Raw genomic sequence first — 20,756 nt, 5'->3', positions numbered from 1 at the left:
AACTCCAAATTAAAAAGAGATTACAGAGAAATCCTGCTGCTGAAACAGCTTCAAAGCTGGCAGGTAATGAGATTTAAAAAAAAAATCTTAAGTGCTTGCAAACTGTCTGCACATGTGTGCATCTGCATTTACATTCAAGCACGTACACAAAGAGATGTACAGATCGTTTAATGACAGCCTCCACCATCACATGAAGTCCATATGTTGCATCTCTCATCTCCTCCTCACACAGACGAACACACACGTTAGACAAACACCACCACTTCAGTCATTTCTTAAAGTTCCTGTTTCAACCCCCCATCCGATCAGGTGGCTGTTTATTCTCCTTTAATTATCTTCCTCTCTTTTTCCAGGGTAATGAAATAAAAATCTATACAGTGATTCCCTGAGCTCTCGTTATTCAGCTGCACATATTTTATAGTGAAATAAAACAGCAGCGTAATGAACGCTGGAATTTGACCCCATGCTGTTTGGGCCATTCAAAGGTCGGGGAAATTAATTTTGCCCAGTGTTGCGGAGGAATGTTGGAGGAAGAGAGAGGGGAACGGAGAGAAGCAGAGAGGTTATGAGTACAGTGAGACATCATGTGTAACCTGAACCTTTCAAACCGCCTTTTTATTTACAGCTGATGAGTTAGTTCCATATTTCAGACATGCATGTGCTCCTGTGTTACTGCCATGTGTACACTGTGGAGTTGAACTTGTAGCCTTGCAGATATAGAAATGTATGTTTTTGCTGCACTCAAAATTCAATTTGCCTGTTAAAGTGCGGTTAAGGATGTGTGTGTGTGTGTGTGTGTGTGTGCGTGTGTTTGAGAAGCACCTCGAGCACTGCTGTCATCCTTTTGAGAACAAAAGCACTCAGCGTTACAAGCCGGTCCAAGCCGAGTTCTGCCCTGTTATTTATGGAAAACGAGGAGTGTATGGATTAAACAGATGATGCCAAGACGAACAACAACAAAAAAAACGAAGCCATGATTCATTTCCCAAACCATGGAAAAGGGCCAAAGGACAAACAAATCAATGGCAGTTTGGATGATATCTGGCCCCAAGCATTGACAGGCCCTGCAGTGTTTGGCATGAATGTAAATGTGAAAAGTGCAGTTTTCTTTATGTGCAGTGAAGCAGGCCAAAGCTACAATATATGCCATTTTGTCCTGATTAACGTAGCTCAATACGTGCATTTGAAGCAGTCGTAGCCGTGGTAAAGCTTTCAACCAGCTGCCGAGTGCTAAATACATATATTTCCCTCCGTTTTCAGCTGAACGGATTAAGCCGAAAAAAGTGATGCTGATGATTTTAAGAGACAACGGCGAGATCCATCAAATTAGAAAGCAGCCAAAACAATCAAATAATGCACTGGATAAATGATGTCATACTGTAAAATCTATGGCTTATTGTCTGGGCAGAGGGCCAATTCACATCGCTACACTGGTTATGCAAAGCGGCAGGAATGCTTCGAACGTGAGCTAGTCATCAATATACAGCAGCAGCAGCAGCAGCAGCCCGCTACTGTTATTCAATGTAAATTTGATATGTGTTTGTGTGCTCACGGCAGCCCCGTTAAAAGCCACATGTGAGGGAGGATGAGGAGGAAAGAGAGGGGAGGAGAGGGGAGGGAGGAAGAGCGGGAGAAGAGACGAGTCCTGGCTGGCTGCCACTCATCTGGGCACCTTCTCTAAGCAGGGCAGAAAATCAAACACGCCAGGAAAGAATTAAAGGAGAAAGAGAGGGAGAGAGGGAGAGAGAAAGAAAAATGATTTTTCTTATAAATAGCAGGGCTTGCCAGAAGGCAGAGGAAATGAGAGCAAGTGAGCGCTGTGGAAAAGAAGGGCTTGAGCTTGACACGGGGCTTAAAATTGAGAGGGGGCGGGAAGAAGGGACCTACTGCGCGAAAATGTCTCCAACCAAAGCAAGGATTAGTGTTCCAACCTCCTCCACCGCCAAGATCCGCCAGTACAACTAATCACCTTCACAGCTTCTCTCTCTCACTCTTCTCCTCTCCTCTCCTCTCTGTCCTTTTTTCACTCCTTTCACTCCCCTCTTCTGCTTCTTCTTTTTTTTTTTTTTGCCTCCACTCTCCTCTGCTCTTTAAAGTATCATTTCGCCCCTCTCATCGTCATTATGGCTAAAATTAAAGCAGAGTATGTTCTGCCAAGAACGATTAGCCGCCGCAGCCTAACTGGGCGCAGTAAGGTGCTCGGGGTTTCTTAGTCAATCTTGCGCGGGGCGGGGGGGCGCAGGATGTGTTACAGGCACAGGAACACACTGCAAACTTCAAAAGGCATCTACATATATGATGACAAGGGATGTCGCAGATAAACCCCCTCCACCCAACATCCTCTCTCCTGCTTTCTGTCTGTCAAATCCCCTCTGTCACTCCATCCTTCACTCTTTGACCACCCCCCATATCCCTCCTTCCTTCTCCACCTGTCAGTCCCTCCTTTTCCTCTGTTTCTTCTTCCTCTCCGCCGCTGCCATCCATTTCCTCTCCCCAGACAGGGCTCCTCACAAAGATGGCGACGGCGACAAGAACGACGGCGCATAAACATAAACAAGTCAAATTGATCACACAGAAGATGAGCCAGGCGGTGTTTTTTTTTTTGAGGGGTTTGTGGTGGAGGGGGGCATAAAACAGACAGGAGCGATTAAGCTCCTTTTTCTCCCTCTTCTTTCTCTCTTTCTCACATCTCTCTTTTTCCTCTTGGAGAAGGTGAGGGGGGGAGAGCGGAGTGGTTGCAGAACCATCCCGGAGAAAGAGCCACTTCATAAGCAGATGCCTGGCATACGATTGCAGCCGGGGGAGTGTGTGAATTCATTCTCCTCCGCTATAAATACACGCCGCTTCTCTGTATAGGTGCAAGCGCAAAATGTAATTAGGCAGTGAGGCAGAAAAGCAAGCTGCCTTTCTCTCTGTTTGCATATTTTGTCCACAAATAATGTACTACAAAGGCGAAGAGAGGAGAAATCTGTCTTGAATATTCATTTACAAAATAACGGTTTGCTGATAAGGCCAAGGTATGTGATAATCAATTAGCTAAATGTTCTACAAAAACCTGGCACGACGGAATCAAGGCGATAATAATAAATATGCACTCGCACACACACTGCATGTTGGCGAAGCGAAATGACGACTTCAGCAGAAGTCTGCTGCGCTGAATATCCATACCGCATTAGCCTAGATAAAATATCACAATGAAGGAAAAGGGAGCGGGATGTGCTTTTCTAATGAGTTTGTTTGTTTCAAGTGTTCGCACAATAAGAAGGAGTTCGTTTTACATACAGCCAGCATAAACGCACCTGCTGTTGCCTGTGTGGTGTGCGTGGGATTAGGAATATCGGAGGAGAAGAGGCCGATAGTGTGGACGGAGGAGAAAAGATGCACAAAAAAAACAATGTGTGTATTCTGGAGGTGAGAGGAGTGTCAGGATGAGACTGCCTGAGTTGTGCTTTCTGTGCAACAACTTGAAGTAGACGGTTGAATGCTAACGGTTGACCCTGCACACTGTGGCCGGAGTATCATCTCTGGACAGGCCATGACTTATGATGGATGTCATTATCCATAAATCTTTAACAAACATATACTTTGTTTCATTTATACCTGTTAAAAACTGTGATATAATACCTTTCAAAATGTACAAAAAAGACAGCGGTAGTCATCAGGGAGCTTCTTTTATGTGATCAAGAGTCAAAAACTCAGATATTAAAATGATATCAATGGAGCGTCGAGATGAGCAGCACGTTTTAAGATGCAAAACACAGAGAGAGAAAATAAAGTTCACCACTTTTTGGTGTGTAACCAAAAAGGAAAGATTCCTGGGTTTTAAAAATGGCCTCGCCTAGAGAGCATTAAACACATTTTTACAGCGGAGGCACGTCTAAAACAACCAATACGAACAAGAGAACATTACATTTTGTGAGAAGCCAATTGGAGACAGAAATCCAAACAGGTACCATGTCTCCACTGACTCTTCAAAATGTGAAAATCAGAAGCAATCACAAAGACCATGAGCACTTTTTCTCAATTCTTCAAATTGACTCAATTCCTCTGAAAATAATCAGCGCTGAAATTTTCAAATCCTTCCTCCTGATTAATCTGCAAAAAAAAAAAAAGTTGCAGATAAGCCGTTTGATTGACAAATCAATAGTTCAAGCAGTTGACTCTGTTTTTTCCTAATGCATACATGCAACTCACTTCCATCTGACTTCTACAACCTTAATTGTGCAGCATGTCCAATGTAATTGAATTGTTCTACAGGCAGAGCTCCAGCATTATGCATTATAGTTATTACCACTGCACTGTTTTGCATGCATGTAAAACCAATTACAACACATGTAATTAGGCCACGTGTCTATTAATAACTCCTAACAAATACTAGTGTTAGATATAAGCAGTCGGGTTTAATAAGAAGTAGAAATGTCACCATTAAGGCTCTCCTGCTTCTCCTCCAGCAGGCCCTCTGCCGCTCTCAAGAGCAGGGCACATCGTCCTCTACTGGCCACAGAGAGAATTACAGCTGACCCTGCCTCCTGCAGACGACCTGGCAGGGAACAAAGAGGCAGCGCTGTGCCAAAGAGGCCTATCACTCCCTGCTCCAGAGGGGAGGAAGAGAGGGGACAGTTTCCAGAGAGGGGAGACAGGGTTTGGGGGGGGAGGATCCACCGTACTGGAGCAATGCAGCTGTGCTCTGTGGTGGACTCCCAGCCGAACAGGGGCAAAGTGTTTCAGCGTGTGTGGGAAGAAGGGGTGAGTATGGCGGGGTAGGAGGTGGTTGTTGGCACCAAGGGGTGGGCTGGTAAGACATCTGTCATCCTCTCGTCACATCATAGAACAAATGGGCTGCTGGGTTTCAACCGCACAAAATCAGGAGATGGTAAAGGGTACCAGTTAGCATGTGATCTGTTACTGCTCTTTGTGCCTTTTTCAATAAGCGTCGGCCACTGTGCTCCTCTTCATCAAAGGGCCAGAAAAAAGGATGGAAAATGGTTACAAAGTGAGAGCAAATGCATATCTGTCAAATCACAATGAGAAGTCAAAACCAGCTCAGCATCGTGAAGCTGTTCTGCATGTGAGCGTCCTTGGCTGAGGCCCAAAGCCACGTTTAGGGGGTCTGGAACTCCCGCCTCCGAGCGAGGACGAAGAGTGAGTGAAGGGAGAGTGGCATATTTAATTTCCCCCTCCTTTACCCCATCGCACCGCCACCCCCTTTTGTTTTTTGAAGCGGGGCCGCCGCCGCAGCAGCACCGAGGCAAGGTCTTCCATAATGACACCTTGACTGTGAAGAACTTCATCCACTCCGCCGCGCTATCTGGCGCCGGCGTGACAAGACGGCTGGCTTTGTTGCCAGGAGAGTGGAAGAGAGCTTTGAACTGCAGACTGACAGCGCAGAGGAAGCCGTTCCAGGCGTAAATGTAAATTACTATTACTTACACGTTTAACCCAGCACCTACAACCCCCCCAAACACACACACACACACACACACACACACACACACACACACACACCTCAACCCAACCTCTTCCCAGTTCACTGGCTTGCACTGGGCTAAGGAAGGAGGCAGTGGTAGAAGTGGTGAGGTGTTGGTGGTGTTGGGGAGGGGGGGGGACAATTTTGACATCATGTTGCCCTCTTTTGGTGGGTGAATGCAACTGCACCTCTCACCTCAAAGGCAACACTCAGCCCGTCCTCTCCTCTCTTCTCCTTCAACAAAAAAAAGGGTGAACGATCGATCAACCACATACTGAATTATCCCATCTCTACATTTAATGTTTGAGTACATAATAAATACAAAACACAAACACACTTTAGGTAAAGCTGCATAAAATCTCCACAAAGTTCCTTGAGGGCATGATAAATATGAAATGTCTGAAGTTCAAGGTAATAAAAACAAACTCAGAGAAGTGTTTTCCTCTCAACTTTACATTCATGAACGCAACCACATCTAAAGATCCGTGTTTTCCACAGCCTCCCTGTGAATCAGTCATTCAAAAACATATAGCTACAAGCTCGTTCAACATTTGTACTGGTGGATTTATCTTTTGTGTTCACTATTTCACACATCTCAGCCTTTTTTTTTTCAACGTCTCTTCATTTCACCTCCTACTTAACAGCGATAAGAGACTGTACACGGGTTTCAAATGTCTGTCAAGACGTTGAAGCGGGAGCAGAAAAAGAGTTAAAACAACACAGAAGTGACAAAATAAGCCAGATAGAAACTAAAGTCCACTCAAGATCACACTCAATGAAAGTTTCATGGAGATTTTACTTTTTAAAGTGTAAAGGAAAATGGGAAAAATTCTCACGTGGAAAAAAAAAATACATGTGAATAAAAAGTCACGTGTATGAAAATCTCAAGTCTCCATGATGACTGAGCGTTTTCACCTGTGACAATGACATCAGATGTGAGTTCCATACATTCGTACATGATTGTCTTTCTGCCAACTGTGGAGAAGATTTGAGAGGTGTGAAATAAATCACATCAAATCAGCTTCATGCTTTCTGTCCAGGTTTTCACATGTGATTCGTTAATTTCACATGTGAGCTGAAACTCACGTCACATGTAGGGAGTTGTGTCACAAGTGACTGCCTTCCTTCACACGTTTAAAAACATCACTGAATTTGTGTTTTTTTAGTGTTCTTTAATCTCATTTCTGATTGATCTAATGCGGAAAAGTGTCTCCACATGTGGAAGGAAACATTGCGCATGAAAGCACTTTACGTTTTTTTTCCCACGTTTGAATTCCAAATAAGCTATTTTCTTATACGAGCTGCAAAAAGAGTGTAAAAAATGATGCAGCTGGATATTTTTCACAATTGAATGGGTATTTTTGTGCACAACTTTAAATGTGTACTCTTTTAAAATCACATTTTTAAACTGCTATGAGACTCAAACTCACATGATCACATTTGATTCAAGATGCACGCTACATACTGAATTAAATCACAGGTGAAATTTTAAACAACATTTGTCATCTTATTGTGGCATCCAAAGAGTTGACATGAGAAGAAGAAAACTCTTTCAATTTCTGACTTTTCCGTAAATTGATAATCACTGCTGTGTGAAACGTTGAAGACACTGGGCGATGCATCGATGAAGAGCAAATCACGGCGATCACGAAAACACTTTCTCTTGAATCGACTGAGATGTCTTAGTTTTTCTGTCTTTTGTAAATTTGTCACACTTTTTTAATGAAAAAGAAATGACTCCACAGCTGTCCTGTTTAGTTTTTCTTCATGCATCTCAAAAGGAAAAAAAAAAAAAGGATGGCGGTGTAGATTTGGAGGCACACACTGGTGAATAAATCAAAACTTTAAATCCAATCAGTGTCTGGAGTAACCAGCATCAGATCAGGGTTACCTGTGAGGAATGTTATTAGAAGACAGGTGAAAACAGATACTGAACCGAAGCGTTATCGTTGGCCACAGATTGGATTTGAAGTATAAAGTGACACTGAATGTGGATCGTGGATTGAGCCTTGTGTTCTGCTGTTGATCTTATTTTGCCACTCCACTCGCAGAGCTGAGCTCACTGGCAGTGCCTGTCGTCAGGCAAAGCTCCAAGCCATTTCCCCGAGATGCATCTCCACTGAATCAATAGGGCCCTCGCAGCATATCATTAGACATAAGTATTATAATTACTTGTGTTATTAATTTTGCCTTAATACCAGGGATAACATGATATGTAATTCAACCCTGTTGAGGGAAGAGAAAATAAGATAATCACAAATGCATCTCTTATGAAAATCAATGTTGAAATGGATATTCCAATAATGCCAAACCACTGCCCCTCTGTTTTTTTCCTCATGCATATCAACCAATCATTTTCTGCATTCATCTGGAAAAAATATATAAATATGTCCGACATATTTCACATGGGTGCCCCTGTCCGAGGCAAAACAATATGGATTTGTGTTGCCTCGCAAACAATTTTAATAAAAAGCTATTGATTGGGGATCGAGCGGCTAGCCTGTGGGCGCGGAGCACCAGACCCCAGTGGGTCCAGATCATTAATGTCCTCAACTGCTGGCTTCACTGGCGCAAATTTGTTCAATAAGGGTCTGGCACGCATGCTTCAGGGTTTGATTTTGATACAGGCGCGTCAAAGTGTTTGTGGCTGCTCCACAGGCCGCAAACCGAAGACACGATCAGTCACAACGCGATGGAAGCATGTGTTTTTCTTCTGTACCAGTATTACTATAGAGTCTGTTTGATAATCAGTGGTGATGCACAGGATTTCAGAAAAGTGGCGAAATGATTAATGAATTTGAACACACACTACTCCTACTCAGCCTGAGCACTCATGACAAACATCACACAGAGACTAAACAGGTCTGTTCAGAGGAATATGTGTAGTTAAAAGAGATAGAGCCACAAACTAAAGCAATGCATGTCTGCTTTCTCTCTCTCTCTCTCTCTCACACACACACACACACACATATACACACTGCACAGCTTGTCATCCAGACATCCTCCTGACAGAAGGAAAAAAAGAGCAAAACACACTCCTCTTCTTTATGTCACCAAAATTTGTGCGGCCATAATATCTACATCCAGGCAGAAACACACTCACATATACTTTCTTGAGCAGGTATCAAAGCCTTGGCGCTGCTAGACAGTTTTAATTACCAGGTACTTTCCTTATGCTTATGATTTCAATTTCTCCCCGCAAAGCTGGTAATGATATTCAAAACGCCTGCTGGCAACTCCGACTCCTTATTCTCCCCTGTCTTTCCTTCCCACTAAGATGTGAATACCCCAGTTTATAGGCTTATTTGTCCTCCAGTCACTTTGTAAAATCTTTATTCGGCCGAAGATACCTTTTTAAATGCGAGCCTCGCTGGAAGGAATGGCAATAAAGGTTTTGGGGAGGGTGGGAAGAGAGATCAATGCAGAATGTATTAGCCGGCACTACCGAGACCGACTCCAATAATAAAAGCATTGATCCTTTAAAGTGAAGCTTATTCTGGGTTCGGTGTGGTGAAGGGAGGATGGTCCATTCCAATACTGCACCGACCAGATGGAGAATCACAGCAGGCAGTTTCACCCTCCCCCCCACTAAATGTTCACATTATATTTCGAACCCGTATTAGATTCAGTCGCACAATTACTGAGGGATTCATGTTCGAAAAGCATGCATTATGGAGGAGCATGTCCAATAATACAGCATATGGAATAACATATTCAATTGGCACTACTTGGGCTTTGCCAAGTACAAAAGAGGGTGAGAAGATGAGAACAGAAGGACATGTTAGGGAGAGAATAAAGTTAAATGAGGTGGTAGAGTTTTTGGTGCATGTAAGCTATTGTAGGAGGATATTTAATACTCTATTTTAAACATAACAGAACAATTCAGGGAGAAGACATCTGTGCCAGACTCTTGTTTTATGTTATTTTCCCTAATTCTCCGTGAAACGTCTTGTGTTCAAAACATGAGCCGCTAATATTTCCATTAGTCACCGGACACATCAGATCCCAGCAGTGTCTCTGTACACAGCCGTCGGTAGTAAAGCGCCAGCAGTAATCAAGCGTGAGGGCTGGATATATAACAAGCACACTTCACAGTATGCCTAACAAGCACACTTCACACACTAATCAGCTCGAGTGGACTTTTGCTTTGCATCCACAGCCTCGCGTTTAGTGTCTGCCTCACAGAGACCAGCCCCGGCTCAGATTATGAAATTATCAGGATGGTATCAATAGATAGAGTTATCAGGGATTCTGCTTGAGGTGTACTGGGGATTGTACCTGTTGTCTTTTGTGATAGCATAAAGTGCCAAATGCAAAGTGGCTATGCATACTCTATGTGTTCAAACTCCGTCTTTAAGGGCTCCTGCTGCTTTTCTTTCTCACACAGGGCCGCAAACACACCTTAAACACCGCCACACACTCCAGTGACACTGAGAATGAAATATGGGACTATAAAAAAATTGACTCAACAATGAGGCTGCACCTAACAGGCACTTTCTCCATCCATGAGTGTGTTGCTTTTTTGAGTTTTCCTGTCCATCATTAATGTATGAAATGTCTAAAAAATGTAAAAGTGCCTGTCACTTGATCTGAGAAGAAAAGGTGAGATTTTGGGGTGTAATAAACTGCCTTAAAACCCAAATCTATTCATTTTAACATTATGAAACGCAGTGAAGCTGCAGATTCCCATGTTTTATTTAGTCATTAAATCTATACAGGGTTTCAGCTCTACAATCTACACACTGTTAAAGCTACATTTAACCCGAGAGGATGACGGGAATGTAAATTAATTCTATATATTCAAACATTACGAGATATTCTGCACCGTCATTTTAATGACATGTCACATACTTGTGTTGTTTTGGTTGTGGAGCCACCGACATGTGACATGACAGTGAACTGTCTTAATTGGTTTCATGAATTCTCAGTTATTTTTGCAGCATGATTTGAATGATACATTTAAAAGTACATAATGGTAAAAAGATGACACTAGTGCAAATACACACACAACACACAGTGACCCCCTGCTTCACCTCACGCCTCCTCCACCCTCTGAGGGACAGGGTGGGCTGGGGGGAGAAGGACACAAACCCGCCTCCTGTAATCCCATCAACTCATGTCAGACAGCAGTGTGGATACAAGCCTATCAGTGAGGCCTGTAATCCACGGCTAAGACTTCACACACCACACACACTTATCTGAAAACACTCAGACACACACACACACCAAAACAAACATTGGAGAGCCTGCTTTGTCTGATATGTCTTTTTAAAAAGAAACAACATTTGAATGTAATTTATGTAAGAGATGATTAATCAGCAAAAACGTAAAAAGCTGCCAAGTCAGCATGTGCCGGATTATAAAACCTGGTTTCATATAAAACCAACAAACACTTTTAAAAAAGAAAAGGAGTCAAAATAGATGGAGTTAATAAAGTTCTAATTTGGACAGTATGAACAAAGACGACTTAAAGGAGAGAAAAGAGGATTTCATCAATTATTTATGCAGTGTTTCAGGTGCAGAAAAAAGAAAGACAGAAAAGAAAGAAAGGAAGACAAAAAGAACATAAGGGAGAAAAGGAAGATAGGAAGAAAAGAAAAAAATTAAGAAAGAAAAAAATTAAGAAACAAGGAAGACAGAAAGAAAGATAGATTGGAAGAAAAGAAAGAAGTGAAGAAAGAAAGGAAGTAACGAATGAAGAAAATGAAGAAAGACAGAAATGGAAGCAAAGAAGGAAGAAAGAAATTAAGAAAATAAAGAAATTAAGAAATGAAAGGACAGAAAAGAAAGAAAGAAAGAAAAGAAAAGAAAAATATATGAAATGAACCAAGACAGACAGCAAACAAGAAAGATAGAAAGGAAGAATGAGAGAAAAAAGAAAGATTGCAAGGAAGAAAAGTAAGCAAATAGAAAAAAGCCAGAAAAGAAAAAAAGAAGGAAGGAAGGAAGAAAGAAAGAGAGCAAATAGAAAGATAGAAAGGAAGAAAAGAAAAAAAAATCAAGCATGAAAGACAGAAAGAATGGAAGAAAGAGAGTGAGAAAAGGAAAGATAAAAAGGAAGAAAAGAAAGAAATGATGTGTAGTAAAGAACGAAAGAAAGACAGAAAGAAAGAAAGAAAGAAAAGAGAGAAATGATCTGTAGTAAAGAATGAAAGAAAGAAAGGATGACTGTGGGTATAAAATGCTGTAATCATCATTCCCTTGGATGGACAGAAAATTGCAGTTTCTGAGAGAATGTGTGTCAGGTAGGATTTTCCACTCGTGTTCATTTTTTGACAAACGTGCATATTTCTAATGTTTCCTTCATAAAACAAATCAAGATGTTTTTTTCTTAAAGGAGCAGGAAAAATCTGCATGTGGAAATTCATGTCTTGAGATAAAAAATGACATTACAAAAGCTGCACACCCTCCCATTGTGGTTAGAAATCATACAATATATTATTCAGATGAAACATGAAAAATGCATCAAAAAGATAAAAATATAAGAGAGATAAAGTACATGTTCCAAATGTTCTGAAAAAGGGCAAAAACACAATGCAATCTACAGCTGGGCATGCACACAGTCAATGTCAAGCCATTCAATCAATCACCGGTCCAGGGAACAATATGTCCCATTATCATTCAGATACATGCAAAACGCCACAAAGAAGGAAAAAAGAAAGAGAGAGAGAGAGAGAAAGAGAGAGAGAGAGAGAGAGAGATAAAAAGGCACGTCGGACAAGGCACCCCTGCTCATGTCTTGCTTCAAAGAGAGAGAGAGAGAGAGCGAGAGAGGGAGAGAGAGAGAGTGAGAGAGAGAGAGAGAGAGAGAGAGAGAGGGAGAGAGAGAGAGAGAGAGAGAGAGAGAGAGAGAGAGAGAGACGCAGGGTGCAGGACCCACACGGTGTAGTTCCAGCCAATTGCATTCCAGAGAAGTGACCATGGCCAGTGATAAACAAAGCACCATAGATCATTCCTCTCCCAGACGGAGCCCGGCGCTGGAGGCAGCGGAAGGGAGAGCGGTCAGACAGACAGAGAGAGAGAGAGACAGAGAGAGAAGACGACAGCGAGCTCACCACCTATACGCATCTGCCCCCTCTGCTATCCTTCTGATGCTACATTTTGACGCCCTTTTTGCAACTGGAATGCCATTAAAGCCGGCCGTGCAGCACGCCTGCAGATTTGCTTTCCATGACAAGAAAACGAGAGAGCGAGCCAAAGAGAAAGACACAGAGAGAGAGAAAGAGGGAGGGATGCTGCTTCCCCTCTCCCACTGCCACTGTGCCGATGCATCGCATTCAAAAAAAGCCAAAAAACCTTAAATTGTTCCCATTTCCCTCCGAGAACAAAAAGAGGCATTCAACACTTACCCACTCCCAGACTGAAGCCTCAGATTCAGTGTTCATTTGAGCCCAGTGTGCGTCACAACAGAAACCTCAGATATTCCTCCAAAACAGATGTGCAAAAGAGGAGCAGTGAGGTTCTCCCTCTTTTGTTTGTGAGCCTGCCTGGCTAGGTTTCTCTATTTGCATCAGCCGGCTTTTTTACAGCTTTGAAGCAGGTGGATGACAAAAACATCAATCTCTCCAGGCACATTGTGTGGCATGCACGCTTTGGCACACTCCCCTCACCAGCTCTGTACAGTATAATCACACATTCCTATTCTCTCCTCACAGCTCCACGAGTGAATACTGGCTCCAAAGGAAAGTGAAGGACAAGTGTGCATTGTTGGAGTGTGCTTTAGTTGTAATCATGTTTTGATTGGATTAAAATGGGAATTTGCTGTATCTCTGGAGTTCCATTATCCATATGTTGAGGCAATTTTATGCATGCTGGTTTTGAGGGTGGGCTCATGGATGCAAGTTATCTCACAATAATCATGAGCCAGAATCATAAGGTGTCCATGTCATTGTTTTCCAGTCAAACCCAAGATGCAAAGAGTTTACAAATCAGCCTGTCCTCTTAAACTGACACTCTCACAGACTTTCAGTGACATAATATCTGTAAAGTCTCTTTTTGTGCCATATAAGTTAATATAAAGGTGGTTGATCCTGTTGACAACTGATTAAAGCCCTTACATTCACAGGATTATCATTATTTCTTAACTTGGTATTGCTTGAACATCACCTGAAAATTTACAAGCAGGGTCACACCATGCAATTCTTGATCTACCAGGGAGAGCTCTTCTACAGCTGATGAAAATGTGTGTGCAATCAAGACAAAATGGAAAAGTCCATGACAGTCAAAAGCACCAGCAAGAGAGCTGTTCGGATCTGAGAGGAAGAAAACATACCTGTAGTTCAATTCAAGCTGATCCCGGGTCGCACAGGTACGTGAGCGCCTCCCCTGCTACTGTAGTAATCACTGCTCTTTGCCACTAAAGGGAACAACATGCAGACCTTTAAACTGTGTTTTTTTAAGACAGGATCAATATTAATTGTCAACAATAAAAATGACAATGTGAGAGATGTTGTTAAGTTTACCCACAGAAATGTAATCGGCTCTGCAGGTCATTTGAAGCTTTTTAGTAATTTCAGCTAATTGTTGTGATTTTAGCCCTTTGAGTTCAACAATTTTAATAACATTCAACATTGATCTTTGTTTCTTCTCACAAAAGATGTTTTGACCACTTTTAACTTCACCTGACTGACACAAAACATCTGACAGACAAAGTGTGCATGTGTCTACTGAGTCTGATAAGAGTATTTTGCTGCTTAAACGCCCACCTCCTCTCCCTACCACCTGACACCAAGCACCGAACCTTGGGGGACAGAGCTTTCTCTGTCACCGCCCCCACCCTCTGGAACGCCTTACCACTTAACATTCGAAACTGCCCCAACCTGTCCACCTTCAAATCACTCACCAAAACCCACCTGTTTAGAATTGCTTTTAACGTATGATTGCTTTTAAATGTATTTTATTCATGTTTTTATTATTCTGTTGTTTTATATGATGTTTTTATCCTTTGTGCAGCGTCTTTGAGTTTTTAGAAAAGCGCTTTATAAATAAAATGTATTATTATTATTATTATTAAATAGTTGGTGGGGACCAAAAACAGAGCAAAAAAGGAGGGCACTGTGAGGAGTTTTAATATTGCCTTGATACTGGTTACCCTTTCTGCAAAATCTGTTTGACCGGGATGAAGACTGCGTTTCCCATGAGCACCATCACCCACTGTGGTACAAAATGAGGCTCTTTCCGAAGCGGGAATTTAATGTGGAAGCCAATGGATGGAATACAGATCTACTTTTTAATACTTCTCTTTGTTCAGTACAACTCTTTGCATGATGCAGAGATGAGGTCATGTATTCATTTGTAGCTATACTTATAATTATTTATGGTAATGTAACGACAAAACTATGTCTGATTTATTACCATTAGCTTACATAGAGTGAGCAGTTGTACCGGTTTGACGTTACCTGCCACAACCCTGCTGTCATGATGTGAGCTCAGGTGTCCCAGCAAATGTCTGAATAACTTAATTAAAGCACAGTTTAAGTCATTTGTCCTCAAAGAGCAGTGAAGCATTCCTAGCCATTTTTCTGTTTTACTGAGCAAAGACCAGGTTTCAGAGATTCCAGTCAAAAACAATGAAACTACTTCAAAATCAGTTAGAAACTCCTCACAGTGACTTTGACCTCATGAGGTTTCCAGAAAAAGCACAGAATGAAGACCAATTCAGCTCCATGTAACTGCTGAATGTGAAAAGGTATGTCAGATTTGCAAGGTAATATAACTGTTTGTCATTTTTCTTGTCTACAGCTTCTTTAACTACCCCAAAAGTGGTCCAAATATTACCCTAAAATTCATATAAATACTTACATCCAACTGAAATGTTCTTCTGAGTGGATGTCATGGAATATCATCTCACCATGCCAGCCTTTGCTGATGTAAGACCCTATGCTGATAAACACCTTATCCCACAACACTATGTCTCCTTTCTGTGTCCACTAGATGAGGCAGTCTTGAAGGTTTTCCTCATCTTTTGAAGACATTTAAGCCAAGTAAATAAAAAGTACCCCGTGAGTGCAACTCATTATGTTAAAGCAAAACTGATCACTATAAACTCATATATCAAAGCAAGACAACTTCAAAACCTCTTTAAAGTTTTCTCTAAATATAAAGTCTACAACTTCAAATTACAGTTTTCTTTAACATGGTCCATTTCCAAACCAAAACTGAATCAAGCTCAAACGATAAAAAATGGTAAATATGGTTCAATTCTACATATCCAGAATCTGAACAAAATGAGTCCTTAAGGTTAAGACAACTTATAAGCCTTTTTTTTTTACAAGGCCTTTTATAAAACATTCAAACTTGAAACATGAAATAGAAAAAAAATGTGAAACTTACCATAATACTACTCAACATCCAGCTCGTCAAGGCTGCAGATGAATATGAACGTCTTCTCACGTCTGGCTGTTACATGAAGCATAATGGCTTGGGTAGTTTATTGAGCACATCACTTCTGAGGATGAGTCCTTCATAATTATCTTTGAATGAAAAGATAGTCTCAAGTATATGGTCTCATATTGTAACTTACTAAAGCACTAACACACAAGTTACATTTCTTTTTCAAACTTGTATATAACTGTACAGGCAAAAGAAACATGGACACCGAAAATCCACTTTGAACAGTAAAAAAAACTCTTTAAAAACTTGAATGTGCGTACCACTTATTGTATTATGTGCCTCTCTCTACCATCAAGTGTATGAAATGTATGACTGCTGAAATATGTGATCACATTACCAACGTGTGTCTTTGTTATGAAATTAAATGTATATTTCTTATCTTAATTGCAATTTCATAGCTTCAGGCAAGAGGTTAGTTAGTTCCCTCTGCTTGTGCCTGACATCAGAGTATGGCATACTATAGCAGAGGTGATCTTGTTATTATTAATCTTAGAGTAATTTTAAAGCACAGTCCCAACTTCTAGTTTCAAAAGAAACTGAAGAACAAAGTTAAGTGCGTGATGATGAAAGACTGGTATTACATATATAAAAACATGTCTGTGTCGTGAACATAGACTGTAATTAAAAAAGTCGTGAAAAGCAAAAGTTAGTTCTATGTTATTCTTTCACAGATAATGTGACTTTCAAAGGCACAATGTAGGGAACACAATAGTCTTATGAGTTTGAAATCATACCTTATCAAAGTGTTCTATGTAGTACAAAAATGAATAAACAGGCCTTGCCATTACTGCAGCTAAATACATGAGCATATCACGAAATGAGTAGACAGTAAAATGTGTTTAATAAGTCTAATGTGACATCAAAATACACACTGAAAAGTGTGTTAGTCGGAAATCCATTTTTTTGTAGGCCCTCGAATGCAGCTATGTGACGTCACGTGTTTTGCTTTCCATGGCGGGATGTGAGGCTCAGAGTTTAGGAAGTGGGTCCAGACTGAAACTGAGTGATTTTTTGGTTAAAACAGCAACCTTAGCTGACACATCCGAGTTCATATTTTTAAATTAGGCTTCAGATTGACATGTTTTTGTATAATCGTCGCTAGTTTAACTTGTCTGGCTTGCTAACGTTGCTAAGTCAGCCAGCCTCCTGGTTTGACACCTGTGTGAAAGTCTGAGTAATTTAAAGTTGACATGGAGAGTTTACTGACTACAGAAAACCCTCTGCTCTTACCTGTAAACAAGGAGAAGACAGTTTACGACGGATTCATCACTGTGCAGGTAAGATCGAGTATCAGCGGTGCTCTGATGTTATGACAAGGCTTCACCAAACTACTTTAAACAATGTAACAATTTATATTTATATTGCTTTTGACACCTTTGCATACTTTATAAAACATGACTTTAACCATTTAACACTTCTTTACATGCTGAATTTGATTTCGGCATATGTTTTATCTCCATACACTTTTTAAAATGCTGTATTTGCCATATTTTATTACCCACGTGTATTCTCAACACCTACTTTACGTCGTGTCACGCTGTCTCCAAACTGTGACTGCAAGCTGTTCAAAAGTTGATGTTTCTATTTAATACATGCATCTCTCTATGTAAGGCTGATGCCGAATTGAAGAGCTGATACTGTTGCTTTAGATGTAATGCAGACTCATGTTATACCTCATGTGTACATTCATCAATAAACAGGTTATTTGTAAATTGATAATTTCTAAGTGGAGTCTGGCAGTCACGTGACTTTCCCCCTCATGTCAGTTTTAGGAGACATTAATCAGTGAAGCTTTTAATAGACATGCATCCATGCATTTTACTCAATCTGTTTCCCTGTGATGAATTAATTTATGTGATTTTATAAGATTTTACTTGATTACTCAGGGTCACAAACCGGTATTCTTATTCTAATAGATATTTCATTGTCTGGAGATAACAAAGCTTGTTTCTCCTGAAGACAGGATCATTTTCTGGCTATCTTGAAAACAAAACAATAGTTATCTTTCTATCCAACAAATGAGGTAAAATAAGCCTATTTCTAGATTTCATCTGTGCATTTGCCACTCTAAGAATAAAAGCTATAATCATCCAATGTTAAGTGGAGATCTGGAGGAAACACCTGAAATGATCAGGTTATTATGGGGAAACAGAGTAAGTAAAATGTGTGTATGGATGTCCGCTTAACTTTTGACTGTTTGAACAACTCATCGTACTGCTGAGTGTGTTTCATTCACAGTCTTCTTGTCTTCTCACAGGAACGAGACTTCAGAGTGAGAATCGCTCTTCCACCAGACCTACAACTGAAGCGAGCCAGGTAGATATTGACACCTCACCATGTTTAACACGTCATAAAGCTGAGACTGTATGTTGACTGAACTTGCACTCTTTTTGCAAATAAATTAATAATCATAATTTCCATATTTCTCTGTTATTCTAGGCTGCACTGCTGCTGGCAGCTAAAACACCTGTTGCGTGGATATGAGCACACAGTGAAACAGGTAAAGTCTTCATGTAGCTCAAACCAATGTGTCATATGTGCCTGGAGTTAGTGTCCTTGTGTTTTTAGTTGTTTTGTATCTGTCTGCACTGACTGCAATTAGGCTGATTCTTCTGAGATTAACATTTTTTGTTGTGTCATTTTGGCTCCTTTTGTGTTTTCCTGCACCGTGCCAGACGTCCTTCTCGTGCTCTCTGTCAGCACTCCGGCTGGCCCTCACTCTCAAGCAGAGAAAAATATTTTTTCACTGTTTAATTAACATCGCCTGGAAAATGTCCCTATTTGTTATGTGGCCCCTCAGGGTTATTTGGATGAGATTGATATTTCACCCCGGGCTGCAAAGTTCATTATTTTCACAGCCTTTAAGCTATCATTAATTATTAAAGCTGGTGGCAGCCCCCATTAATCACAAACACTGTGTTTGATTTGAATGGCTGGCTAGAGGAAAAATAGACACTGTCACTTCATTATCCTCCCATTCAAGGATGTCTTTTCTCTCTTGTTTGACTTCTTACAGAGGCTGCAGCAGTCGGCCGATCTTGTCAGTTTCATTTTGGAGCTGAAGACCGTCTTGGTAAGGAGGAGGATGACACAGTGGTTAGCGCGGTCACCGTGACATTGTTGCTTTATGAATAGGAACCTTCAGGCTCTATCAATAGTCTTGATTATGAGGCACACATGTACATGTATATTCTGTTAGATTAATGGAAAGTGTAACAGCCTTTCTGCTTGCCACCAAACAGAAGCATGTGACTTATTGGCCCTGATTCAGCTCTGCTGTATTTATGAAGTGCAGAGCGGTGCAGCAGTGTTTTCATGCTCATAGTTTATCTGAGCTTGGAATAAAAAGCCTTCTCTCTGTTGTTACAGGAAGTGTGTCTGAAGACACGCCCTGAGTGCCGCTCCATCCCGCCTCCTCAGTACTACTCTCAGCTCATCTCCGAGATGGAGACGCTCGGCTGGGACAAGTAAGTCACCTCCAGGAACCTCAAACACTGAGGTCCTTACATAAAACACTCACCACTCACTAAATAATCAAACTTAAAGTGTTTGCCAATTTATTCAAACATCTGTGAGAATTATTAAACACAGTTCAGTGGACTCAAGTTATCCCACAATGCATCATGAAAGTGGCTTTTAACAGATGGTCACTCAAACCGACACTTTATCCCAACATCAATACTGGAAGAAAAGAAAAGTGAAACAAAACAAAGTAAAGGCAGACATACCTGTTGGATCTGAAGAAAGAGGATTTGTTAATGTCTTGCTTGTTAGAGAAACGCAGAAAAAAGATTGTCTGTAGTACAGGGCTCTTCCTGGAAATGATAGCAGTGAAACTTCTCCTGTTTTATCATCAAACTGATACTGTGGATTGTATTTGTTGAAAGATAATACATTATTTTAAAACCCTTCAAACTCCAAACCACAGTAACTCACTGTGTGGGAAAAAGAAGATATGTAAGCGGCAGCTTAAATGGTTGGCAGAGGAACATATTCATGAGAGGCTATTGCTAAAATTATTGATACATCAATACTTGTACCACATGCTTTAAAACAATACAATGTCAATGTGTTTTACGTTTTTACGTGTCAATAGAATGTTGAAAACCCCTGAAGCTTATGAAAAAATAGATAGACATCACTATTTTCAACCTGAAGCTACTGCGTGTGAATCACGTAGAGACAGGGAACAGCATTGACATAAAGTAAAGTCAGTAAAGTAAAAAAAGTAGCAAAACTGAAAATCAATTTTCTGTTTTTTTCATTTCACTCTTAACACTTCTTAAGATGTCCACACAAACACACAGGAATGTGTTGGACTTTGTTTGTACGCAGCTAAAGTCACGCCTCTTCCTGCCTGCCAAGTGTCTCTGCTCCGCCCCGTCAAAGCCAGTGCACTGCTAACTAATTCACAAACTTCTACAAACACTAACATTTGTTGGGTCCTCTAAGCATCTAATAGAGGCACATACATCATGTATGTCTGTTACAGACTCATGAGAAGAAAATAGATATATTTTCGATTAGTGCCAACCCACAGACTTTTGATAGGAATCTCCAGAGCACTGACTAATGATCGACGCCCTTTAATGACCACATGTTCAGTGACTTTCTCCATACCAGCTCAAAATCAAAAATGATAAAATCAACCATCTTTGATGCCCAGGGGTGATGTTTGATGTCATGATATGGTAACAGATGTCAATATTGGTAGATTTTTACTTGAACTTTATTGAACTCCAAAATCCTGGCACTGTGTATCTTCTAGTTCTAGTTTCACGAGTACTATCATTATTTTCAAGGGATTCTTTAACAGAATTTATGTTAGACTTTCTTTTTAATTGCAATTTTGTGTGTTAACATATCCTGAATTCTGGCCATATAAAACAACTATTGG

The 20,756-nt window shown here is 40.8% G+C and overlaps 1 protein-coding gene and 1 long non-coding RNA gene across 2 annotated transcripts in view; one reads left to right on the top strand and one right to left on the bottom strand.

Moving 5' to 3' along the window:
• Positions 1–15,863, bottom strand: part of LOC117811096 — a 103,942-nt gene extending 88,079 nt beyond the window's left edge. The window contains exons 1-2 of the long non-coding RNA XR_004630931.1: positions 15,800–15,863; positions 13,740–13,823 (exon numbers count right to left, since the gene is read on the bottom strand). This is a non-coding gene — a long non-coding RNA (uncharacterized LOC117811096). The remainder of the gene's footprint in view (positions 1–13,739; positions 13,824–15,799) is intronic.
• A 921-nt stretch (positions 15,864–16,784) lies between these two features.
• Positions 16,785–20,756, top strand: part of fancl (FA complementation group L) — a 44,281-nt gene continuing 40,309 nt past the window's right edge. The window contains exons 1-5 of the mRNA XM_034681899.1: positions 16,785–17,136; positions 18,117–18,175; positions 18,299–18,359; positions 18,876–18,932; positions 19,229–19,326. Of these exons, the coding sequence (XP_034537790.1) occupies positions 17,050–17,136; positions 18,117–18,175; positions 18,299–18,359; positions 18,876–18,932; positions 19,229–19,326 (362 nt within the window). The 5' untranslated portion in view covers positions 16,785–17,049. The remainder of the gene's footprint in view (positions 17,137–18,116; positions 18,176–18,298; positions 18,360–18,875; positions 18,933–19,228; positions 19,327–20,756) is intronic.

Source organism: Notolabrus celidotus, chromosome 4 (assembly GCF_009762535.1).
Source record: "Notolabrus celidotus isolate fNotCel1 chromosome 4, fNotCel1.pri, whole genome shotgun sequence".
NCBI lineage: Eukaryota > Metazoa > Chordata > Actinopteri > Labriformes > Labridae > Notolabrus > Notolabrus celidotus.
This window is presented reverse-complemented; position numbering and strand designations above follow the sequence as displayed.